This window comes from Vitis vinifera, chromosome 1 (genome assembly GCF_030704535.1).
Source record: "Vitis vinifera cultivar Pinot Noir 40024 chromosome 1, ASM3070453v1".
NCBI classification, from domain to species: Eukaryota; Viridiplantae; Streptophyta; class Magnoliopsida; order Vitales; family Vitaceae; genus Vitis; species Vitis vinifera.
Genome location: NC_081805.1, coordinates 1,427,964 through 1,454,991, shown reverse-complemented (window position 1 = coordinate 1,454,991; position 27,028 = coordinate 1,427,964). Strand labels below are relative to the sequence as shown.

Below are 27,028 nucleotides of genomic sequence, written 5' to 3'. Positions count from 1 at the left end.
TCCTGCATCATCCACAGCCCCAGTTCAAATTCCTATTTTATTAGAAACAACTAATAATAAAAATCACATTCCAAACTTTACTCACCGTTTGCAACGGTCACGAAACATTCAAAATAATTACGAATTATAGTTTGTTTTTCTGTATTTTTTTCCCTCTCCATTTTAATGTTTGTTAAGTTTATCCTCAAATTTGAGCCTACGTCCAAAATGGTTTCCGTTGCCATGACAACAATCAACCTCTGTTCAAAGCCTTGTTTTCCACCAGCAGAGCAGCAGCATTAGGTCGATGATTTAGAAAGTTCTCGAGTATTTTCTGATTTCATACATGATCGATGATATGGAAACGAGATCTTTGTTCAGGGCCGATCCACCGGGAATTCTTTTTATGCAATCGGAAAGTCTGGTATAATAAAGCAGCAGCTGTGTCAATGCAGCTCTCAAGATCTCCATACCGCACAAGAAATTGCTGAAAGAGGTAATCACATCTTTGTGCATCAGCTCTATCGCAGATTTCCATCTGCTTGCAAAGTCCTTCACAAGCGGTTCAACTTCAGCCACAGTTATGGGCCTCTCGGAGCTGGAACTCGGGTCCTCGGCTAATAACAGAGCTTTGCACATAAGCTTATGTAGCCAATGGAGAAGTTAGATGTCACAGTGAGGGTGAAAAGATGGAGATACTTACAGGCCCTGGTCTTTACAAACTTGATTAGGTCACCGAAATGCTCTAGTAGTAGTTCCTCCTGCAGGGAGACACAGGCAAGGTAACAGGAGTTCGAAAATCAGCCTAAATGATCGGTCTTGCCACAGGGATTCAACCCATTAGGTTTCAGACGACCCATTTGTAAAAGAACTAGTTGCATAACTCACTTTTGCTACTGATGGAAAAGGTTTTACTGTTCTAACACTACCAAGCAATATGGTTTTCTGAAGCAAAGATTAATGGCTTGATGTTTGGATTACTCCTTTTTGAAAACAGACAAACTGCAGATTGAAAGGAGATGATTCTTCCCCTTCTAATTCCTATTATTTTTGTCAATATTTTTTTCTCTAAAAAAGAGCCGAACAGAGTTTAGCTGCAATCATCCAACTTCTAGATTCATAATGGGATTTCTGTGCTGTATAAATACAAGCTTTAAACTCAAATCATACCACAAATATTGCTGTGTTGCTCTTCAGAAGTTCCTCGAAGTGCAGTTGAATTTTCCCACCTTCTGGACCAGCTTCCTGTAAACAAATATCGAAAAAAAAAATGCAATCAACTATGGAAATTGTAACCTTCTGCAGCATCCAAGATGAGTAGACATGGCTTCCATCTGAAAGACATTATATGTGAAGCAAAGTAATTTCTCCAAGTAATGCTTCACACTGTTCAACCCATTAAGTGACTTGAGGGGTCTAGCATTTAATACGTGACTTGACTCCATTATCTTGTTTTGTCCATAAAGAAAATGTAGATACTGATCCATACCTTCAAAATGGCAATTGTCATATCATAGTTGTTTATAAGAAACACAGTCTGTAGTTTAGTTTTTGAGAATGTTTTAGCAAGCTTGATGACCATATCATCAATAGCCATCCTCAACCGTTCCAAGTTTAGTTCAAGCTGCAAATATCAAGGGGCAATATATTTAAGCAGTAACTCCAACTAAAATATTACTAAGAAACATCTTAGAATTTTCAATCACAAAATGCATCAAACCTGCCCATCTCCATATTCAACATTGAGGTGAATAAGTGAGGATGTAAACTCAGCATAACGCCTCATGACATAGTGAGGATGAATATCATCTTCCCACAATGCCCTCATGTTGGCATTGCGCAAGCTGTTCAAGTGCATGTCAAATACCATCTTGAAACGTGGCCACAGAGAAATATTGACCTGCAAAATTCATCTGAAATTAGTTAGTGTCATCTAATTAAGACTAAATTTAGCTTAGTTTTGCTGTATTCACTCATCCAAGTCAGGTCAAACCAAAGCAAGTTGGTCAAGGTTGCAAAATATACTTTTGCAGTTGTCTTTTCTACGTACAACTTTCATCACTCTAAACTTGAATGATGTAAGCCTATAAGAAACAAAAAATAAGATGATAAAGTACTCAGTTCTCCATTTACTTTTCTTGTCTTTCAATACGTTCTACTGATACTAAGATAAAGTAGCACCTCCCCGAACTCTTAGGAGTCTTAGCCATCCCCCTCCCACCTTCCTACACAATTACAAAATATAATTCTAAAGCCTACCACCGAGATATTTGAGTTATATTGCGTTTTCCTTTATTCTTTTGTTTTTCTCTGACAAATAACTAAATCCACTAATTGTTCAGCAGCTTGCACTGCAATATGTATGGTGGTTATAAGAGAACTGCATACATGGTGGTTGATTGTCAGTCCTTTATGAATGGTAAGGGCACTCATCATAGATAACCAAGTAAATGGAGAATAAAATATTTAATTAAATTTGAAGATACAGACCTTATCCAAATATGAATCCAAGCATGGAATCCGCCGACGAGACATAACAAGCTGAAAAAGAAAGAAGTTATCAGTGCCAGATTGTAATATGTAATCAATGTTGACCAAATTTGAACCACAGAGCAAAAGATTAGTTATGCTAAATTTTAAAAATCCTTTACTTAGGGATGAAATACTTGCAAAATGACACTCCACACTGTTTGAGCTTGCCAAAGCATCAGGTCAAAGATTTTGACCAGGGGAATTGATATTTATAAAACAAAACTCAAAGCAATTAATCTTGTTCTGGGGAATGTGATCATTGATAAAATACCTACTTTAAAAAGCCCCCTGCAATCCCTACCAATTTCAAGCATACTTTTGAACCAGTAAACATGAATTTGCCATGTGACTATTCAATGAAAATGAGTACTGGATAAATGGAGATCATTTAACAGAGATCAGATAGCATTAAATCAACCTGACCCAAATTCTCTTCAAACCAAAGAGAACATGAGACCCAGTGCTTAAAGCAGACTCAATATGACCTGGTTAAGCAGGTTGGACAGTTGATTTGAATATTGGAATGGGTCAGAGTTCAAGAAGAGCTCCCACCTTTCAGAAGCTTGATTTAAATTTGTACCACACAAGTTGTAACTCTATCCCTGTGTTATGTTCAATGCCAACTTCAAGCAATAAGATGACTTTAACAACAAAGTTTGACTATCTCACAGAGACCCACAAATATACTCAGAAATATAAGTAGAAAATCGGAGCCAGACTGCTAGTATTAGAGAGCACAGTTTACATTTTGCACATTTATGTAATCAATATTGTCTTGAGGTGCCCATTAATCAGTTTAAATAATGTATTCAAACTGGCCTCTTCACTATCAGTACCAATACGCTTCATGACACTGAACTCACCTATTATCAAATTAGATATCCATCATATCATTCTAAAATTTTTGTAAATGTTCTCTGTCCACTTTCATTTTGTCACATCCCACAACTTTGAAAGCAGTTGGTTTGATTGATGATGAATAGACAAGGCAGGTGCATATGCATGTATTTGTGCATATAAATGAAGTCTTTGTGACTCTTGGTATGAGGTTCAGTTGGGAAACCAGAAGTACATATATTAAGTTAACCCAAAAAAGCAATACCATGATGTTATAGATGTAACATTACCTGGTGTTGATGTATTATGCGGATCATAAGCATCAGGCCAATTGCATCAAAACAATTTGGAAGGATTGAATTGAAGTGTTCATCAATGACAGCAAATGGACCTGATAATATCAAAGTTAAAGCATATTTGAGGTTATTGTTATGTCTTCAAAAATTTTGTAACCACAAAAAGTATAAGAATGTTCTTTACTGCTAAAGAATATTTTTAAGCCAAAAAAATGTGAATTAGTATTGCCCATATTTATCCCATGTTTTTTTTTTTTTTTTTTGAGATAGGTAATCAGAATCAATTTATAAAAAGTAACACCAGAAAAAGCGTTCCAAAGTACATACGACGTATACAAAGAAACACCTCAAGGCAACACAAAAGCAAAGAGGGACACCAACTACAACCCCCTTATCCTAAACCCAACCACTCCACAAAGTCTACAAAGGAAAGAGGACTAGGAACCATGTGCAGCCTGCACCGAGTCCAAAGATTACAAAGGAAAATTTCAACCCTTGAATCAACTGCCCAAAGATTACAAGCAATGTTAGTTTATGATGCTCAGGATAAATTAATTTAAAGATTTAAAAACCTAAAAAGATGGTTTTTTTTACAAGTCCCTAGTATATGACAATGGTTACTGGCTTAAAATGATGGCTACAAGAAAGTCTTAGCATCCATAAAAATCTGCAAAGCCAACAGCCGCAGCTCCTCGATCAACTGTAAGTGCTGCTTCATAGAGGTGTGCTTTTGATGGTTACAAATGAACATATGTGAGCCTTCTTAGATATGAATAGATCTGAAAGTTCCATATTGAGGCAATATTCCGATACTTGAAGATTTAGAGTCTGTTTGGGAACTGTTTTTTAAAATGGTTTTTTGTCCTCTAGAACAAAAAATGCAAAAAACACGTTTGATAATGAAAAACTATTTTCTATTTGTTGTTTTTAAGAACAGAAAATAAGGTGTTTTCAGATAAAATCTTTTACTTGTTTTCTTTTGTTCTCACTTGTTTTCTGAGGGTTGTTTTAAGAAATAATTATACAAACATGTAGAATAATTAAAAATAAAACACTAGATATAAAAATTATTTTTAAAACATATATAAAATATTAAAAATAGGTTAAAAACATTTTAGGTTTTCAAATAGACTTTTGTTTTACAAAAATTAGAGAACAGTTTTCAAAAATGTTTTCGAAAACAGTTACCAAACAAGTCCTTAATTTTATTTTTTTTCCACCAAAGTAGGCATTTCATCATGGATCTTATTAGTTCTCTTCTTTCTTTGTTCTAGTCCGGATCTTATCTGATAACATCCTTTTTTTACCAAAGTATTTTATTTGATAATTAGGAAGTCCTTAGTTTTCTACACTTTTTTTCCACAAACAATAAAAAATGTCATTAATCAAAGAAAGAAAGTACAAGAATTGAGGTCCTTCAAGAGAGATGACAGAAGTAGTTTTTATATTTGAAGAGAAAACTTTAGCAAGTAGTTTCTATAAGTAGTGTTTTCCCCTTGTGATTTAAGTTAATGAGATTTCTCACTTGGTGAGGGCTTTCCAAGTTTGAGCCTTATTTAGAGTTTAGAAAGCCTTTGTTTGGTAAAAATTTCTTTGTTTGGAAGTTTTCTAAGCCAGAGGAAACTCCGCTTCTATATAAGCAAGAGTCGTAGATACAATTTAACCAATTAATGTATAGAGTTCTATAGGCTCCAGTTGATGGTCCCTAAAAGGTGAAACTCATGAAAGGTTTTTTGTGAAATTTAAGGCATCTTCTCTTTCTCCTGTTAGTGCTCTACACTTCTTTTCAGACTCTTTTTCTTTTTGCCCCCTTTTGTCCCTTTTGATGGGCCGAAGAGGTAATAAATTAAAGCACCTATAAGGGGATGAATCCTGCAAACAGGAAGTATACAAGGGATTTCCATACAAAGACAAGAGGAAAGAAAAACAAATAAAAAAACTCAGCCAAGCCATAGTCCCAGGCCAATCCCACCTTATCAACAAAATCAATAAGAGACATCTTGCCCTAGACAGACGATCAACCAAAACTTAAGGAAAGCATCTTTTGGCCTCAAGGCCAAAAACTCCAAAATCCCTCCTATTCCATTCCAGATATACCAAATGACACACTGGTCTGCAAGCTTTTTACCTACAACCAGCACTATTAATCCCCAACTTTTACTTCACAAATCTTCAGGTTGCAGTGGACTTTCCCAGAGTCAATTAGATAGCTTCTTTTGGATTGGAAAGTTCAGAGTATGGACAAGAGGAGGAAGGTGTAGTGAATGACTTCAGTTTGCTTGTTCTGGTGCTTTTGATAAGGGTGAAATCGTCATGGTTTTAACAACGAGGAGCTTCCTGAACAAGATCTAAAGGAGGACTTGATCAAACCCTTTTCAAGTGATCTAGAGTACCATTGGAGATGGTGTCCTGGTTCATTGGATTTCACTGATTGTCTAAACTTGGGATAGTAGGCTTTTGTATTGCTGGTTGTGCTTTGTATCCATCATATGGTTAGTCAGTTGTTGTTTTATTGTTTTTTTTTACACTGAATATACCTAGGGTATGCTCCTTTCCTGTTAAGTGCTTATCAATAGATTCAATACAGCTTTATTTGCCTATGAAAAGAAGGGGGGGTGGGGGTGTGGAAGATTATCCCTAAACCCTACCTAGAAAGATAACCCAATTGCTAATCTTACCCCACTAAAGCCCAGTTCTTTAGTTGCTGCCTGGACATTACAGCAAGGTTTTCCCCCTAATTTCAGCCCATAAACCACCCAAAATCGTTGCCATTTTATCCCTTACTCCATCCCTAATGGTGATTTTTTTTTTCTTTTTCACCACCACACCCCTCAGGCTTTAATTCCACCCTCCTCTCTAAAACTCAAAGCCCTTACCACTGATATTTAATTGAAGGCTACCTTATTCATTACCTGTAAGGATATTCTTATATCAAAATCTATGTATCTTACAAAAGCTGTGTCACATAATGTCAAATAAAATTGGATAGGGACCAACGCAATGAAGCACTTCTACTTCTAAAATTTCAATCAGTACATGAATGTCGAGGTTCAAAATATTTTACAAAAATAAATCACTGTTACCTGCAAAAATTTCATAAAATATATTTTCTTCCCCAAAAAAATCATCACAGAAAAGGTACCTGTAGGATAAAAGAAAAGCAATAAAGATATATTGACTAAGCATTCACAAGCATTTAAATAGAAGAACCAAGGGACAGAGCAAACTCTATGGTACTCGGAACTAGCAGTATCCATAAGCAGCTTGTGCAAACTCCTGAAGAGGACCTCATAAGGATACTTTGTGGAGCTGGCTTCAGCAATATGTGGAATCAATGCAGGTTGATCAATCTCCTGAACCCAATGAAGAATCAAAGTACATGTTCCAGTTAGATACAAAGAAAATAAGAAAGCAATACAACTGAAAAAAAGGAAAATAGAGGAAAAAACAAAACGCAGTTACCCCAAATTTAATCATAAGAGGAATCTTTCTTCTTTTACGGATTTCATACAGACACTATAGAGATTGTCCTGCATGTCACCAAACATCATCCATTCTCTCCAACCCTCACAAATTTATTGTTAATAGGGTTCAACCTTTTCCCCCTTGTATCTATGAATGTCATTCATAACTCATCAAGGTTTTGGGAAAATTTTGACCGAACTTTTGTGTCAACACCAGTCAAAACAAGACACAATTTCCTTAATAGAACAATATATGGCCTTAGCTCATACATTCTCTAGTAAAATGCCCCACTTGTTCAGCTCCTAACTGAGAGGGAAAATTTTATTCCTTGAAATCAATTCACCTAAAACCAGACTTCCTCACTTTTAGAGTAACACGCTACTGTCAACTCCACAAAATCTATCTCTTAATTTCATGAGTAAACCATCATTTTGATCATTGAAAGATAGTAAACAGGAAAGTTAGTCAAGAGTGAACAGGTGATCCTTCCTCCATTTCCTATGGAGGTCTGACAAAACATAGCTGTTTGAGTCTTCTGGACCACAATTTATAATCATAGCATCAATCACAAATAAAATTACACTAGCATTAATAATGAGTCTCTCTCTCTCTCTCCATCTCTCTTTCTTTGTTTTCTTCTGGTAAGCCAGGCTTTTAGAGAATAATGAATCTCTCTTCTTTTTCTTTTTTTTTTAATTTATTTTTGTGATCAAAAGCAGACATTTTATTGCCATGAAACAAGCATTTATAATGAGTTTTTTAATCAGAGTCTACAATGAGTTTTTTTAATGTTGATGCTTAAACATTTCCATTTAGAAGACTATTCTATCTAGATGGCCCATTATTATATTGAGAATCATGCACACATGGAAACAATAGAAAAACCCCTCTTGCACAAACCATGTTAAGCACCATATGCATATTGTCTAAATTACTGGAAACCATAGAAAATATAAATGAAAAGGACAAACTAAGAAAATGCCATGAACCTAAGAAAATGAAAACATTTTATTTTAGTTTTGTCCTTTTCATTTATAACTACAGAGAACTGAATTAATATATATATGTAATTTTTCTGAATAAAGGTTTCTAAGAGAACAGAGAAGAAAAGCATTAGAAAGAAGCCTGCAAATGGAGTGGTGGGACCAGCTGTTTCAGTCTATGGCAATCAGGAGTTTGTAGGACCTGATAGGATGTTGGGCTCCCCTCGAGGCTTCCAAGGGACATTGTATGGGTGTTGTTGAGCTGGTGGGCCCAAATAAGCTTTATTCCTAAAAGGAATTGGACCGCCTCTAGCCCATTGCAATGCAGCTCATTGGACTTAGGTGATAAGGGCCAGGCAAGATTTGAAGGTGGAGACTACCCTAGTGGATCTGGCCCAGCTGGGTCTAGTGATGTATCTTGCAGCCCAATCAAGCGCCTATTCAAAGTGGATCAGGCCAAAGGCAAACAGGGGAAACCCAAACTTAATCTTATAATGAAAGGAAATGGAACCCAGAGGGGGTTCCAGATTTCTCCTACCTGCAATGTGAGGGGTCGCAACAGGTCCTTATTCTTTGACCCATGTGTGTTGGGGACAACCCAGAGATCAAAGGGGAGGTGTATGCGGTTAGCCAAAGCTGCAAGATTTATAGGTAGACCTCAGTCCTTTGTTTCCTTGTTGAGGGGCAGGATCTCTTCTTCTTCCTATTCTGTCTCAACTGAAGGGCATCCAGACTTGGGGCAGGACAATAGTATGGTTTCTTGGAGAAAGCCAAAAGGGGGATGCTTGCTGAACAAGAGATGGGATAAAAACACCAATTTTCTTTCATAAAATGGCCCACGCACATAAAAGAAGAGATTTCTTAGCCAAAGTCAGAGCAAATGGAGAATGGTTGTCTGAGGATGCAGATATAAAGGAGGGGGTGTCTAAGGTCTTTCAAACCCTCCTGTTCAAAGTGGGGGATTGGAGATCGAGAATTAGTGAGATGAGCTTTGAAGCTCTAGGAAGTGATGATTGAAGGAGCTTGGAGGTGCCCTTTTATGAGGAGGAGGTTTCCACCATCTTGTCCCCTTTGTGTGGGAATAAAGCTCCAAGGCCAACTGGTTTCACCATGGCATTTTGGGAATCGTATTGCAACCTTGTAAAGAATGAGACAATGGGTTTTAGGGAGTTTTTAATATTGGACATTGCAAATAAACTCTATCTCACTGCATATGACACCCATATGTACATGCGTGTTTGTGTATGTTTGTGTTTGTGTGTGTCTCAATGTTAGCAGCAAAATACCTTTAAAATGCTTATCCTCTCCCCCAAAGCATAAACAGCAGATCGGTTCTTCAAAGGTTCTCTTCCTCTTGAGAAAAGACTGGTGCTTCTGGTGTCAACACCAATCAAATCGCTGGATGTCGCTATATCCAATTGCAATTTTTCTAAAGCTTGAATATAAGCACGGAAATGTGCACTTAAAACCTGCAAAATAAACTTGCTTAGCATGCATCTCTGAGATAACTTTAACCTGATCCCCTTGGAACTTCAAAACAGGATTAGCTGTTAAAGATGGAATTCTAACATACATGTGTAAAACATGTATACAGTGATCGAAAACCATAGGGGCACTCATATGCACAAAAGAGAGATAGTCGGTTACATGTACAACATGTTGAATGCCAAAAGAAATCAAATAAGAGAAAAAAAACCACAAATCACTGCACCATCCATTAAAGGGAAAAAAACCAGAGAACAATATTTAAAATATCCATATAAATGTATTTGAATGGTGTAGTGCAAGCAAAACTTAATTCTGAGATTTACAGTTGATTCTATAGCATTTACCTTGTTCATTGTATCAATGTATGCCGCACGGACTTCAATATATACCTCTTTGCCATGTTCCTTGAGAAAGGAAACAACATACCTGCACATCATGTTAATTCATATTAAATTACATTAAAATTTTAACTGACACAATCTCTTTCCAAAAGAAAAAATATTGTGATTAACACAAACAACTGCAGTAACTAATAAATTGATGGATAAGCCATAAACATAGGTAAACTTGATAATGGATACTAATTATCCAATTTGGATTAGTGGCACTCTTTACAAACATAAATTCTTAATGTTTTAGTTGGTTCCATGCATTGATACTTTACTCAGAAGTCGGATTATAGAAAATCAATGTAAAGATTAAGCACCTTCTATCAACAACTTAATGACAAAAATTAAACAAGTAAAGCAACAGTTAATCAGCACCATGAACTCAAGAACCAGAAGAATGGACTACAACACACTCGAAAATTGAAACTGACAAGAATACACGCCTAGTTTCTCCTATTGGTAAACTCAATATTTTTACATGACATAACTGCATTACTGTTTGTATAGATGACAAGGAAAACAGTAGAATCCTGCCATAGTGAATAGAAATATAAACAAATTCCCAAAGCATTCATCAATTGATAACAGGCATGATATATAGAGAATATTAAAAATATGAAGAATAATATACAAATTTCTGATGTATTTCATCTATTGAAAATCAGTAGGGCATATGATAACATTAAAAATATAGACAAAAATATCAACAAATCCCAATATAAGTCATATATCGTGAATAGGAATGGCTTCTGGAGAATATTAAAAACATATAAAAAGGTTCCTAATATCATCATCTACTGCAAATAGATACGGTAAATGAAAATTATTGAAAATATCAGTAACAGGTTCTCAATGCAACATAAATTAGACATGGCTGCAAGTTGGTTTCTTAATAGGGCACAAGAAACAACAGTTCAAATATTTGGATGTCACATATTATGATAAACAACAGTTCAAACAACAGGCCAAAAATACAATACTAATTGTGATTCACATATTATAAACAACTGAAACTCTAGGGCAAAAAATGAGTTGGATATCACAAAAGATCAAACATGGTTGATTTTGCACCAAACAATAAATAAATGAATTTGAGCAAAGCACCATTAAAAAAGTCAAATTAAACAACTAACTTGTATTTTAGAAGAACACTCTGTTGAAGGATCTGGATATTTGTTTTAGGTTTCCTCAATGCATAAAGCTTCTGAACAATGAACTCAAACACCTGCAGAAGGATGGATAGAAAGATTTACATGTAATTATTGATGGACAACATATGCAGTAATAGGGTTTCATGAATTTCCAACAAACTATCATTATGTGATTAATATAAATCATTTGAATCATTTTTGGTGCCCCCTGCTTTTTTCTGTTTGCCTCTTCGAGGAAAAAAAATTTCATGACAGTTCAGATTTTGATTTTCAAGTAAGCCTTTCTATTAGCAAATTTACCTAAACTGGTAAGATTCCAGTAATAAATGAACCAAGTCTTTTGAACAACCTTGATAGCTCTATGATTTACAGATGAAACTTCTATCATATCCCTGCCCCACAAAGGGAAATAGGAAAGCAAATTAAGAACACTGCACTTGTTGGCAGACGAGTGAGAGTTCTGATTTTGTAAGATCTCATTGGAAGGAAAAATAAGCCTAGAATTTTTAGAAGATTAACAAAGAATAATTAATTAGTTTTCCACATAATTGAAAGCTGAATAGAGTGGATGTAGATGTTGTAATGTTAAATAGGTTAAAGTGACAAATATAGCATGTACCAACTGCCTCATGTTTAAATGTGTATTTTTGGTTCTTTACAATACATATGATTGCAACAGATCCAGAGTCATAGCTGCAGATCTTTCTTAATGGAGCCAATTAATAATCCACACTACCAGACTGAAGCAAAAAACACCATCTAAAATGCAGGCATTATATGTATGACATCCATGCATAAAAACATATGATATCCAAGACATTAGAGTGGGATCAAACATGATGACACCTATGTAGTGAAACATGCTGCCATACATGTAACTAACTGGTTAATAACAGAAAATTGCATCTTCATATGCCAGCTAACAACCTTTGAGACTGCTTTTTGACGAAGTTTTTCTAGCTCGGGTTGAACATCTTTTAGAGCTTTTGAAGTTTTAACCATAGGTTCCACTTCAACAAACTTCAACTTCTTACTTAGGATCTCAAGAGTTCTCATATATTCCTCATTCACCTGAACAAGAATACCAATCCAAGTAGATTAGCAGCTAAGTGAGAACAAAAACAAGATAACTTCTTTTCAGACAAAATACTTGAATTGTATTCAGAAACAGAATAAATTCCATATTCAGAAGATGAATCAAAAGGCAACTTGTACTGTACAATAAGCAAACCAAGGAAACGTGGCTGAATTCTATCATGCACATAACAGATCAACACTATGCTATACCTAAAAGTAAATCATATATGACAAAGCACCAACAGCTACAAAATTAACCAGGTTAAGATGGCAGAGAAAGGAGTTTATATACCAGAGAGTATCTGGTCTTATAGGTGAATGAGTGATTATTACCAAAGTACACATGTTCATAATACTGAATGAACAGAGTTGTTGAAAGGAAAAAACAAATACCTGTAAACCAACTCAGCCCTGTGGAATGAGTTTTCCAAGTCTAATTTATGTAAAAGAATACTAAAATCTCTCAATCTAGTACACAGGAAACACAAAAGAACAAATTTTGTAGTCAAGAAGAACCCCAACTACTGATTTTTTTATTTTTTTTTTATCTTTTTTGATAAGAACTATTGATTATATTGTGCATAGAAAACAACCATTAAATTGCTACTAAAGCAAATGTCCCAAACCAAAGTCCTTGCGTTTTAAGTCTTTTCATGAAACCACTCAAGAAATGACTAATAATGTCTCCAACCATAAAAAGAATCACTAATCGTACTATCTGTTACTACTTCCTAGGCCCCAGTTGGTGAACTATTTATATGGCTTAAAAGAGCATTTTGACAATAAAACCTTATTTTCTCCTATGTTTAGTTGTATCTAAGAAATCCTTTGAGTTAAAGACATTACGACTTAAAGCTCCTTTAGTCAAAGTTACAATACAATAGCTTTGAAAGAGATGCTGGAAGTTAGTATTTATTCTAGAAAAAAAAAAACACATGGACATTTATAACCTCATAGGTATGATGACAAAATTATCCATATTAAAAGTCTTTCTAAAAATATGGTAACCAAAGACTAACAATTCTCCTTCCAGCAAGCTCTTCTATCAGTCTATGTAGGGATCTTTCAAAAATGACCTTATTAGAAGCTAAATCCGTATCAAACAAGACCAAAATCCACATCCTAAGGCTTGAAACAACAGCATCAATAAAAGAATTAAAAAACAATTATTTAACAAACCTACCCAGCAATAACATAATTGAGTGGTTAATAAACCTGTATTTTTGTTCTAAAATACAGGAAATGCCAAGGACAGGTTACCCCAAAAATACTTCTGAAAATTACCAGATAAGAGCAAGTTTGAAATTAGCATGATAAGAAAAAACTATTTCAATGAAATAAAAAATGTAGATAAATGCACAAAAATTGCAATTACCCCTCCATCAACAATTACGTCTACCATCCTTGGAGGAACTATAATATCAAAAATGTAGATAAATGCACAAAAATTGCAATTACCTCTCCATCAACAATTATGTCTACCATCCTTGGAGGAACTATAATATCTTCAACAAATTTTGCCAGTTTTGACTCTGCTACCTGTTAAAGAGCACAAACAACAACCATAGTGTCAGGCATAAAAGAAAACTGGAAAAAATGGGAGAAATAAGAATTTAGAGGAAAGGATAACCTGGAATTAATAGATGTGAGATTTTTATTTCTCTCATGATGAATTATAAATATTATTTAAAAGAGGCTGAAGAATTTAGGGGACATATTAAAGGACAAGTAAAAGCAAAACAAATTTACTTTTACATTTACATTCTATCAACTCTCCCAGTTCATACGTATGCTGGCATTAACACATTATGGATTGCTGACATCACCAAAAGCTTTAATGATTCTTGGAAAACGTCCTTTGGCGGGATCAACCAAAAACAGGAAGAATGGGAGAAGGAAAAAAATGTCTAAAAAAAAGAGCCAAATATAACAAAGTCGGATGAGAGTCTGACACCATGCTAGCATAGCAAATTAAAGAGGAGAAGAAAGTAGTCCCGTATTTTTCTTTTACTTTTTTTCTTTTTGGTAAGTAAGAAAGTAAGTCTCATATTCCATCATACATTATTTTGACGAAACCACAATGGTTATGTTTGATTCCTGGAAAGTACTAAGGAAAAGGGAAAAAAATTTCTCTTCTTTGGTTTACCACAGAAAATACAAAATAAAATCAAATATAATTAAAATTAGTTAAAGTTTTATGTATTTTCAAATTATTTAATCTTTATATAGAAGTGGAAAGATGAGTGAAATGAGTTTGAAAGAGCATATCAAAATAATTTATTAATTTCAAACATATTTTTTATTTTCCTTTATTTTTCTTTCCTTTTATTTTTCCTCTTCATTTTCTTTGCCTCACATTTCCCTCAAATTTTCCAATAACCAAACATATAGCATCTAATAAACCCATATTACATCATAAGGCTAATGTTTTAAAATCGGACTGGACCAGCCAATTCTACTGGTTAAACCACTGACGGACTGGTTCTTTTACCTGTTAGGCAGGGGGTTTTTTTTTCTTTCCAAAAGTGGATTGCAGAGTGTGGAGGGTGCCTGGGTTTGAACCCAGCCCCTTTGTAAAAACTAAGTGCTAGCTGCCACTAGGCCAAGTTAACCCCTTTAAAAATATGCTGAGTTACATTAGTAAAATAGCATGTTTAAAAACTTCAAAATAAATATGAATATTAACCTCAATTCATTCATAAGTTGATAAGCATAATAATACCATAGGTAAATGAATTTATCAATTTTGAACACAATAGAATGATAAAATATATAATTTTTAAAATATGGATAAATCCATAATATATATATATATATATTTAACTAAATTACAAATATTAATACATTTACATTTTATTCTTCTCATGATTTAATCTAGTAATGTTAAAGGCAAAAAAGATGAATCATCTTTTAAGTCTTTTAATTATTTATATATTTTTTAAATTTTAGCAATATAAAACATCATAGTTTGACCATGCTAGTTAACCTTAACCCAATAACTTTTTTGGGTCAATTACCGGTCTAGTTCTAAAAACATTGCATGAGACAATATTGTTTAACAGGCAAGAAGCAAATGTCAAAAGGTACACAAACTAAAAACTAAACCAAAAATTTAATGCAACAAACTAGGAAATACACCACAATACAACAGACAAAGATGATACCTTACGGTTCTTCAGCTTCAGACCCATATCCATAGACTTCTCCTGGAGAATTTTTATGTCTGAACTTATGGAACCAATCTCAGCCTAGCACAAAATTTCTGAAACTATCAATCCAACTATAACAAAGAAAAACATCAATGTCCATTGGGTTTAAGAAGAAAAGAATAAAAGGGAGAGAACTGAAAGTTAGTAATGAGCATAGAAAAAAAGACGATCTGATACCGCACTAATGAATTAACATAAGAAAAGGATTAAACAAACAGCACTAATATCATATCCCATGCATATATGTATACATCGTGTACACCTTTTCTTTAATACAACACACGTTTAATAATGTTTTTTCAGTGCTTGTTTACACCATTTAACTCATACTGGCAACAACGACCAATGGTAGCAGTAGTAACATGTGCCGCCAGAACTCAATTCTAACTTATGAAATGTTCGTTTTTGAGCACCTAAAAGAATGGAATGGCCTTTTTATCCAGGCATTCATGCAATCCATAAATAGATCTTTGTAAACCATCTTCAGTTGTTAATTCCTGAATTTGTTGCTACTAGAAGGGCCCAAAACTATAAAACCCATACCATGTTGTATTTTTCCAACAACAATAAATTAGTAGCGGGCCTAGTGGCCAAGAGTTCTGGTTTTTTATAAGCAAGCAAAAAAATATATTAACAGCGCCTATCAAAAAACGCACCAAAGTAGACGGGATGTATACAAGGGCACCAAGTCAAGAACAAAAAGAATAGAAGAGATGGGCAAGATCAATAGCCCCATCCCTTACATAACACCGAGCCAATCGACTAGGCCTACCATAGACATAGTCGCATCATTTAAGCCCACCCTCACCCAATCCAAAAGTAAGCAAAAGAAGGAGGATTATAATGCTTGATCCGATTTTTCCATGTCCTCAAAGTACCTCCTGTTCTCTCCCTCCAAATGGTCCAAAAAAATACATAAAGGGACAACCTTCCAAGCTTTTTTCTTCTCTTCCCCACAATATTCCACTGCCAAGGTAAGAGGGCCCCTTTAATTGAATCTAGCATCAACCATTCTATCCCAAACAAAGAGAAGATTAGCTATCACAAGATTCCTGTCTTAGTGCAATGAAGCAAAAGATGATCTGCTGATTCTTCCTCATTTTTACATAAAGAGCATCTGTTCCCTAAGGTCCAACCCCTCTTTTTCAGCTGATCTGTGGTGAGAATCCTACCCCAAACTGCCTCCCAGGCAAAGAAAACCACTTTCGTTGGTACTCAAGGGTTCCATATAATGTCTTTTTGGAAACGGATCATATCTACTCGACATCAAATAGGAATACAATTATTTTACTGAAAATGTGCCACTCTTCAATCCCAACCAAATCATCTAAAGCAATCATTCCAAAGCAAGTAGATAAGTGTACAATACTGTAGCCAAAATGGCCATGCTGCCTTAAAGTGTTGATAAGATTAATAAGGTCATTTGAGTTATTTTTTATTAGCTTTTACTTATGTTGTGAATGTACTGCTTGGTCTGTCTTTGAGCTAACCTGACAAAGTACTTCAGCTTGGTAACTAGAAGACTAAGTAATTGAGTTGGTAATCTATAAGCATGAACTATATAAATACAATTATTCGGCTCAAAGGTTTCCCTTTTTTTTAATAGCACTATAATCAATTTAGCTAACTAGGTGATCCGTCAAGTGAAATAACAAGCCCAATGAAAAGAATTAACAAGCCCAATGAAAAGAATTAACAACGCCATATAGAAAGCCCACCTAACTTAACCAACCTATCCATTGTTTGGCTGGCTAGACAAGGGATTTACTTTAGAGAACAACATAACTCTGAAGAAAGAAAAAAGTTGCTCTCTATTTTGCCCACTAAAAAAAAATTCTCTACATAAAGACAAAAGATTTTCTGCAACCATTATCCCCCTTCCAAGAGCCTCGCCTTTTCAAAAAAAAACCAAGACTGAGGATGGGACGCAGAGTCAGGCCAGTGGGTCGGGTCAGAACTCAGATCCAATTCGGAGCGAAGACGGGCCTCCAGTTGGGTTCCATGCATCGGGTGGGCTGGGTTTGCTGGGCCAAGCATCATCTTCTAGCGGGCCTAAAGCTTACATTTCTACTGGGCCAAGTCCGCTTGGGCTGGTGTGTTATGGGAATGGAAATGGGAAGCCCAAGGAAAAGGTCGGGCCTTTGGGATTATTAAAAAGGGATGGGCCTGCATTTCGAAGCACATATCCTCCTGTTTCTTCTAAGGCCCAGAAGGAGAAGGGCTCCTCTGCTATGGAGCGAAGCCCACTGAGGGGCCCAGACGTGGGCATCTCTAACTGCTGGGGGAAGGATGATCAGTGGGGGCTAAGACGTGGAGACGAGACACAGTGGGGGGGAATCTCCAGAACTGATAGCTCTCTGCTGGAGGAAGACGCAAGGTATGTTCCGTATTCCTCTGGAATGGTGACTTTGGACCCTTCTCCTCCTTTCTTTTCCTCTTTTGGTCGGACTCCAAGGAAGGAGTCTTTCGACCGTTCTGGAATTTTAGTGGAGTCAACCAAGGGGGATTGTCTATGCAAGGAAATTGGGCATTCACAGCAGGCTGTGGGGAAGTGTTGGGACTTGGTCGAGATCAGTAACGACAGCATGGAGGATGATAGAAAGGCTTTGTGCCTAGCCCGGCCTATTTCTCAAGAAGAGGGTGCATGGGTGGAGGAAAGATGGGAAGAAAGTGATTTGGCTAGGTTCAGTCAATTCCTGGGATTTTCGACAGAGGGCTTAGAGAAAGACATTCTGGAGTTCATGGTTAAAATTAGGAAGAGAAGAGAAAGAATTCACAGCAAAGCTATGTTGGAGAAATCGAAATTCGAAAGGGAGTTGAGAAGACTCGAATGCTCAGTTAACTATGAGGGAGGGAAGAAGAGAAAGGGTACTGTGCAAGGAAGAGGGTGTCAAATTATGGAAGTCCAATGAAAATAAGGCTTTTGAGCTGGAATGTACGCGGGGTCAATGATAGATCAAAGAGGAAAGTGATTAAAGCTCTGATTAGAAAGCAAAAAGTTGACTTGTTTTGTATCCAGGAAACGAAAATTCAATCCATGAATGAGGGTATGGTTAAGAGTTTGGGGTCAGGGAGGTTCCTGGATTGGGGTGCTTTGGATGCTCAGGGAGCAACAGGAGGGATTCTAATTTGTTGGGACAAAAGAACCCTAGAAATCCTTGAGATGGAAATGGGCCAATTCACAATTTCTTGCAGACTTAGGAATGTTGAGGATGGGAAGACCTGGATTTTTACGGGTGTGTATGGGCCGTTTCCCAAAGAAGACAGGGACACCTTCTGGGGGGAGCTTGGGGCGATTAGGGGAATCTGGGATGACCCTTGGTGTGTTGGGGGTGATTTTAATGTCACTCTAAACCTTGGGGAAAGGAGTAATCAGGGGAGGCTGACTGGCGCCATGAGAAAATTTGCCCAGGTGACGGATGAGTTAGAGCTTTTGGATATTCCTTTGCATGGGGGGGTGGCTTCCTGGAGTGGGGGAAGGAATAACCAAGCTTGGGCTAGACTGGACCGGTTTTTAGTGACCCAAGATTGGCTGGACTGTTTCAGTGGGGTCCTTCAGTGCAGGCTGCCCAGACCCGTTTCTGACCATTTCCCCATTTTACTGAAAGGTGGGGGGGGTAAGAAAGGGCCCCTCCCCTTTTAGGTTTGAAAACATGTGGCTCAAAGTTGAGGGGTTTAAGGATCTCCTTCGGGGGTGGTGGCAGGAGGCGAGGGGAAGGGGGAGGGCTAGCTTCAGAGTGGCCTCAAAATTGAAGTTTTTGAAGGATAAAATTAAATCTTGGAACAGGGAAGTGTTTGGTAGGGTGGAAGTCAACAAAAATCTAGCCTTGCAACAAGTAGATTTTTGGGATAGGGTGGAGAGCGACAGGAGTCTAACTGAAAGGGAGTTAGAGCTGAAAACTGAGGCTAAGGAGGCATTCAAAAATTGGGTTCTTCTGGAAGAAACACATTGGAGACAATCTTCTAGGGAGTTGTGGCTGAGGGAAGGTGATAAGAATACGGGTTTCTTTCACCGGATGGCTAATGCTCATAGAAGGAATAACTCCATGGATAAGATTAAAATCAATGGGAGGTGGTTGGAGGAGGAGAGGGAGGTGAGAGAGGGGGTTGTGAATGCCTTTCAACAGTTGTTGTCAAAGGACCAAGCTTGGAAATCTGATATAGAAGGGCTGCAGCTCAAAAGCTTAAACCATGCTGAAGCTGAAGGTTTGGAGCAGCCCTTTACTGAGGTAGAGATTCATTTGGCTCTGATGGAGATGAATGGTGATAAGGCCCCAGGCCCGGATGGGTTCACAGTGGCCTTTTGGCAGTTCTGTTGGGAGTTCGTGAAAGAGGAAATTGTGGACGTGTTCAAGGAGTTTTATGAAGACAAGTCGTTTGCCAAGAGCCTTAACTCTACTTTTCTTGTCCTCATTCCTAAGAAAGGGGGGGCTGAGGATTTGGGGGATTTCAGACCAATCAGCTTGCTTGGGGGTGTGTATAAGCTCTTGGCCAAAGTGCTGGCCAACAGAATTAAGAAGGTGCTAGACAAGGTGGTTTCGCCGGACCAAAATGCCTTTGTGAAGGGAAGACAGATTTTAGATGCTTCACTCATAGCCAATGAGGTAATTGACTATTGGCTTAAACGCAAGGAGAAAGGGGTGATATGTAAACTGGATATTGAAAAAGCCTATGATAGTATTAATTGGAACTTCCTAATGAAGGTCATGCGGAAGATGGGCTTTGGGGACCGGTGGTTGAAATGGATTTGGTGGTGTATTTCAACGGCAAGCTTTTCTATTCTGGTCAATGGGGTGCCAGCTGGTTATTTCTCCAACTCTAGGGGGTTACGCCAAGGTGATCCACTATCCCCCTACCTTTTTGTGCTGGGCATGGAAGTTCTAAGCGCTATGTTGAGAAGGGTTGTTGATGGGGGCTTCACTTCAGGTTGTAGCATTCAAGGGAGGGGGGGAATGGAGATAAACGTGTCCCATTTACTTTTTGCGGATGATACGATTATTTTTTGTGAAGCAAGGCAAGATCACATTACTTACCTAAGCTGGATTTTGGTATGGTTTGAGGCAACCTCTGGTCTTAGAATAAATCTTGCTAAAAGTGAAGTAATCCCGGTTGGAGAGGTGGAAGACATTGAGATGTTGGCGGTGGAGTTAGGGTGTAAAGTGGGGACCCTACCTTCGGTTTATTTGGGGCTGCCTTTGGGAGCCAAGCATAAGGCCATGGCTATGTGGGATGGGGTTGAAGCAAGAATGAGAAGAAGGCTTGCACTGTGGAAAAGAAAATATTTGTCAAAGGGTGGGAGGATTACCCTCATCAAAAGCACTTTGGCCAGCATGCCGATTTACCAATTGTCTCTTTTTCGCATGCCTAAGCTGGTTGTTAAAAGGCTTGAAAAGCTTCAAAGGGACTTTCTTTGGGGAGGGGGAAGTATGGAAAGAAAGATTCATCTTATCAATTGGGCGGTGGTGTGTACCCAAAAGGAGAGTGGGGGCCTTGGTATTCGGAAAATTGATCTTTTGAATAAGGCTCTGTTAGGGAAATGGATTTGGCGGTTCGCCATTGAGGAAGATTTTTTCTGGAGAAAGGTGGTTGGGGTGAAGTATGGTCGGTTGGGTTTTGGTTGGAGAACAAAGGAGGCCCGCGGAACGTTTGGGGTGGGGGTTTGGAGGGATATCTTGAAGGAGTCGTCTTGGTGTTGGGATAATATTGAATTCAAAGTGGGAAAGGGGACTAAGGTGAGTTTCTGGACTGACCATTGGTGTGGTAATGAGGAGTTGGCCCAAGTTTTTCCCCAGTTGTTTGAATTGGCAGTCCTAAGGAACGCCTCGGTAAATGAGATGTGGGATTCTAGCCTCGGCCAAGGAGGTTGGAATTTAAGACTCTCCAGAAACCTTAATGATTGGGAGCTGGACGCTTTAGGAGAGCTGCTGCAGTTGTTGAGGGATCTGAGGATTTCTCTTGAAGAGGATGCAGTGATTTGGAAAGGAGAGAGCCCCGGCCTCTTTCGGATTAGAGATGCCTACAAGCTATTGGCAGGGTCTAATGTCATTAGCTTCCCGAAAAAGGGCATTTGGGTGGATAAGGTTCCAACCAAAGTTGCTTTTTTTGCTTGGGAGGCGTCTTGGGAGAAAGTTTTAACTTTGGACAAGCTTCAAAGAAGGGGATGGCAGTTTCCTAACAGGTGTTTTTTATGTGGTTGCGAAGAGGAAAATGTAAATCATATACTTTTGCACTGTATAGTTGTAAGGGCTCTCTGGGAGATTGTCTTGGCCTTGTTTGGGGCTAATTGGGTGTTCCCAGAGAAAGTCAAAGATATGTTAGTCAGTTGGAGGGGCCCTTTTGTGGGGAGAAAGAGGAAAAGGATTTGGACTTCCATTCCATTGTGTATTTTTTGGACGGTATGGAAGGAGAGAAATAGATTAGCTTTCAAGGGGGGCTCTCTAGCTATCCAGAAGCTAAAGAATTCTTTTGTTTGTAACTTGTGGAGTTGGGCTAGGGTGTATATGGGAGAGGAGTCCTCTTCGCTTATAGGTTTTTTGGAATGGCTTGCCGCTCCTTAAGGGGTGGTGAGTGTTGGTTGTTGGTTTGGCTACTGTGTATACGTCCTGTATGCCTTGTGGCTTTTTGCCTCTTTTAATATATTTGCGCACACTTATCAAAAAAAAAAAAAAACCAAGAAATAACTAAAATAAAGTTACCTTCCACTAAAAGATTGTTGGGTCTCTAAGAAGAATCTAGGGTCACACTTAAGAAATGCCAAAAACTCTGCCTTGATAGCCAATCTTTCCTCAGAAGCCTAAGAATAAGATCTAACAACAAATCACTCCTCCATGTCTAGAAAATTTCTGCTAATGCTAATCTGGCTTGGGTTTTCCAACTAGAAACTTAAATTAAAAATAATCCAGCAGAGGAGGTCCCCATGTGGTGACCACTCTTCAGAGAACCTTACTCCTGTTAGATCCTCAAAATCCCTGGAAGGCAATCTCACCCGCACATCAACCAAAGATCTAGGTGGGATCTAAACGGCCCCAAAAAGTGCAAAAAGCCTATGCCATGATCCCAATGTTCTAGGACAATGAAGGAAAAGATGGTCAATAGTCTCACCACTGCTGCTTGAAGGAATAACACAAAACTCAGGGTTTGGGGTTCTATACAACCTACTTAGTTGCTACATATAATTGATATTGATCTATTTGTTTGCCATTTGCCACAAGCGAAGCCAAAGTTGGAGCCTTAGCTTTCCATATAATGCTGGAAGGAAGAAAGGGAATCGAAATCTGAGATTCATTGAGAAAGTCAAAGGGGAAAAAAACAGGTTGAAAAAATAACCCCGAAGGGGTAAGAAGATTAGGAAAGTGAAAGCACAAGGGTAAATCTTCTCCATCAAATATCCTCCTAGAAATGACTCTTAGTAACATTGCCATCAAAAAAGCAAGTGAGGAAGGTCAAGGAAACCTTGTGAGCCTTCCATGGGCATTCATACGACCACCTAACCCAATGCTAGCATTCCAACCATTAGTGTGCGCCCCATGGGTGCTCCTACTGATCCTGTGACACAAAATGTCACTTTCCATGGGCAACCTTCATAACCACTTGCTTAAAAAGAATCCATTCCTGAAGGCAACTTTACCAATGCCAAGCCCACCTTCACCATTGGGTCTATACACCTAATGTGAACCAATCAAATGATGTCTCCCTGCCTTCCCCATCATAGTTCTTAAATATGTGCCCCAGGTGCCAAGCATAGAGAGACACGTGTTAAGTGCATCACTTTGGTTTAGGTGAGGCATCTTTTGAAAAGCACTGATTTTGGTGCAAGGCAGTGCCTTTGGACTAGGCCATGCACTAGCAAGGCATGCTTCTTAGTTGTTTTCTTTTTCTTAACCTATTAACATTTTTTAAAGGTTTTACCATTTTAACAGGACACTTCCATCACAACTAAGTGTGGTGACATGCATAACACTAAGCATGCTGAACATTAAAAAGAGCAAGATTTTTTTTTCAGTCTTTTCTCAATCTTTCACAATCTCTTTTTCTCATCTTACAGTCTTCTCTGTTCAGTCTCTATGCAGCCTCCCGATCTCCTCTCAATCTCTCTTTTGAACTCTTCTTAGTGATGTTGGATCCTCTATGTCTGCACCCATAATAAACTTGAAATGGTGATTATGATCCCCATCACTGAGTCTCTCTTTCAGATGGAAAACCCCAGGCCTGTCTCTTTTTCTTTCTTTATAAGTATTACAAAAACCCTAAATGATCTCCATTGAAGGCAACTACCCCCAGGGACTCAAAGACCTCACTTCTTTGCAACAAAACTTTCTCTATAATGAAGCTTTTGTGCAAAATAAATCCCCCTTATGCTCCCTCTTTTGTAAAATGGGGTTTCTCTCCCTTCCTTTTCGACATTCAAAATCAAAGCAATAATTTTTGTTTTATTTTTTATTTTTTTGACAAAATTGCATGGTTATGCAGTACAGTGTATAATGTTAAATGCTATCCATGGGATTATTCTGTAATATAGTAGATACTCAATTGTCCATTTTGTTCTTTTTATTCTAATTAATCCAATATATATATATATATATATCAACATGTCCTTCATTGTACAGCCAATAAATAAGATAATGTCATAAATTAGAACTGCTCCAAAGTAATAAAAGCACAATAAAGACCTATACTATTTCTCTAGCTAATATGTTGATGGCTGCCAACAAATATAATCAGCATGCCTTCCTATGTTGTTACAGACAATGAGATGTTAAATGCAAGAGAATACAACTGAATATTGTTCTCCTAGAAAGAGTTAAAATACCTGAAATCCACTGAGAAGTGTTTCCATCTGTGACAGTATACTGTCGCAATCACGGATTTGATCATGAAGAGAGACTAAATTATCACTTTCTTTTATATAATCCTGCATTGTTAGGACAGTAAAGAAATAATATATAAATATGGCTCATGAATACTGGAAGAAGAAAGAGATAACTCGACAATGACTGAAGAACAGTCATACATAAGTTGTATAGAATGAACAATAACAAATTAAACCGCTTGTTAGAACACAAATCCCACAACAATGCATTGCCCATAAATGGTAATGCAAAGTAAACACCAACCTGAATCGAGTCCAACTCGACTTGCCGTAAATTGTTCTCAACACCCTTTGTATATTCTCTTAATTTTGTACCTTTAGACAGTATGTTTGCAACTACCTGCATACAGTTAAGATAAATAGGAAGGAGAGAAATTTGATTAAAGCATTTAGACAGGAATTATTTATTTCATAAAAAGGATGGGGCCAACTTTAAACTTCTAATTTACTGTGAAAGCATGAGAAGATAGTAAACCATATGGTACATCAATGCCTTTCCATTTATGTAAAAACAGCAAGCTGAAGAATAAACCCCATTCATTGCCACAGCAATTAAATACGAGACCTTAAGTTCAGTCTGTGACAAATTTTTTTACAATTAACAAAAATCTATTAAGGGATAAATACAGGATAAACAAGGATTGGAAGAATAAAATAGGTACAATCAACTATTTTATTTTTAGGCTAAGAAAATAAGACATTTAAAAAAGAGCACCAAAATGGGGGGCCCAAGTCATTTACATCGAATGTATGTGCAGGATGCAAACAATAAACAATTACTGAAACTTGAAGAAGCATTAATACGATAAATATCATATATTGGTAACAATTGAATCCCCACAGAAAATAATAGTTGAGTTACTTACATCATCGTTTCTACATTCTTCTAATTCTTTTTGTAATCCTTCCAGGGATATATCATCACTATAACATAAATAATATAAGAGTAAGTACCAGTGATGTTAGTATAGTAGACATCATGCTGAGAATATGATAGTAAGATGCATGTAAACATGGACCTGATACTGGAATGTTCATGATTGTAAACCTTGGGGAGGTTCTTTAGTATCAAATAGTTTAAATAGCAATTAAACGGAAATTAAATGACAATTTAAATTAACTTTAAGAAATAAGTATACCTGCTTACATCCTCCTCAAAATTTAAATCCCCAACAAATACTCCTAAATCAAATGCAATTTCCTGAGAGTCATTTGCCTCACCATAAGAGTTACCCTGATACACACACAGTGCAAAATGTAGCATTCAGAAACTACTCGTGATAAGAACAAGAGTTGGTGTGGAAATGTAGATGCTAAGGTACAATTAAGAATTCAGAATTTTAATGCAACTGTAGCATGTCTATCAAGTGAAGAATCAGAAACAAGCAAACGAAACAGCATACAACAATGGCCCAAGGTAGTTTTCATGTGCAGGTTCAGGTTTAGGCCAACAGGTACGAGGAAAAATATTTTTAGCCGGATTGATCATGTGCATGGGAACCCTTTGATAGCACCACCAGTAGAAAACAATGTGGTCCAAAGCAACAAGAGAATCAGAAATATATATATATATAAAAGTTTAGCAGCAATTATGCCTTTAACATTTGTAACCTTTCACAATCCAAAGGATGTTATAGCTCCAATGGAACAAATAAATAAAGTTTGAAATTAACACTACTTTTGGTTGCCAAAAAACAGTGGAAACTGGAAAAGGGAGAGAGAAAAAAAAAAAAAAAAACAACTTTGAAGTCTTAATTTCCCTGTAGGCTTTGTTTATTAAAAACAAAGAATTCACCTCGACTTAGCCTGAACATTTTCAGAATTAAAATTTTAGTTTCCTGTCTTTACTTATTTCTAACATTCCATCAACCACGGAGAACATAAAAAAGAGAAATATGGATTGTTTACTAGGAAAATGAATTAATATTTGTTTCAACCAACCAAAAAATATTAATTACAACGAGTTTCTTAAGTCGCATTTTCGGAGCGACCTAACGAAGCAAAAGCAATAATTGATTTCTTTTCCTTTCATTTTCCTCGGCAACCAAACAGATAAAAAAAACCGTTATGATCCCTCATCTCTTGGCATTTTATCGGATCTGATCACCGATTTTTGGATCTATAGCCCTACCGAGACTTCTCGGATTCGAGATAATATGAATTCAAATAACACAAGAAAGTCAGATTTTGAAACTTTACCACTTGATTTGTTGCAGTATCAGCCATTTTAGTCATCGTCTGGCGCCAACTGAACCGTCGAGAGTGTCAAGAAGAAAACCAGAACACGAAAAATGTAGAGTGCAATAAGATCGAGTTTGCTTGCATGGAATCAAATTCAAATTCCGTAAACCCTAAATCGACAATATGTCAATAACAACTCGAATTCCATAGCATTCGTTGGAACACAAATCAAATCCAATTCTCAGCAACCAAACAACGCCTCGGAGATTTAAGATGCCGCAGATTTTGAAAAAACAAGTATAATTCTGTAGAAATGCAAAAAAGTAGTCAATAAGGAGATGTACCGGCGGCAGTGACACTGGCGGTGGCGCGTGAGATGAGTTCTGAAATTCAAGAAGTGAGAACATGGAAGCAGAGGCCGATTTTGACGAGTTAAATTACCTTACGCCCCGTGATTTTGTCGAAAATATGAAAACGCCCTTTCTAGTTCTGAGCTTCGCCTCCCAATGATCACCGGTTGGTAATTTTGGTAGATTTGGGGGATAAAATTTCATATTGGGATTCAATTTATT

General features: G+C 37.2%; 1 protein-coding gene across 3 annotated transcripts; it reads right to left on the bottom strand.

Annotated features, from left to right (window-relative positions):
- Positions 1-21: 21 nt before the first annotated feature.
- LOC100267922 (vacuolar protein sorting-associated protein 52 A) lies at positions 22-27,028 on the bottom strand. Of its 3 annotated transcripts, none has more exons than XM_059737623.1 (21): positions 26,898-27,028; positions 26,475-26,761; positions 25,415-25,509; positions 25,142-25,199; positions 24,520-24,615; positions 24,216-24,317; positions 15,362-15,445; positions 13,656-13,736; positions 12,048-12,191; positions 11,103-11,194; positions 9,925-10,006; positions 9,379-9,561; positions 6,882-6,997; positions 6,728-6,786; positions 3,639-3,739; positions 2,470-2,520; positions 1,700-1,879; positions 1,469-1,603; positions 1,150-1,224; positions 683-740; positions 22-596 (listed from the first exon to the last, which is right to left on the bottom strand). In XM_059737623.1, exons 2-21 carry the CDS (start codon positions 26,508-26,510, stop codon positions 292-294), a joined length of 2,133 nt encoding a protein of 710 aa, XP_059593606.1. In that variant the 5' UTR covers positions 26,511-26,761; positions 26,898-27,028; the 3' UTR covers positions 22-291. The 3 variants fall into 3 exon arrangements, with proteins under 3 accessions (XP_059593606.1, XP_059593601.1, XP_010648842.1); XM_059737618.1 differs by having other exon boundaries at positions 26,475-26,523; positions 26,801-26,973; XM_010650540.3 differs by having other exon boundaries at positions 26,475-26,626; positions 26,801-26,966.

What these genes read in the sequence shown, in the direction of transcription:
- LOC100267922 (XM_059737623.1), bottom strand. Translation starts at nt 26,510, where the DNA reads ATGACTAAAATGGCTGATACTGCAACAAATCAAGTG. An exon ending in AAGAATGTAGAAACGATGAT is followed by an intron (nt 24,616 to 25,141) that starts GTAAGTAACTCA and finishes AACTGTATGCAG; the next exon opens with GTAGTTGCAAACATACTGTC. An exon ending in TCGAGTTGGACTCGATTCAG is followed by an intron (nt 24,318 to 24,519) that starts GTTGGTGTTTAC and finishes CTAACAATGCAG; the next exon opens with GATTATATAAAAGAAAGTGA.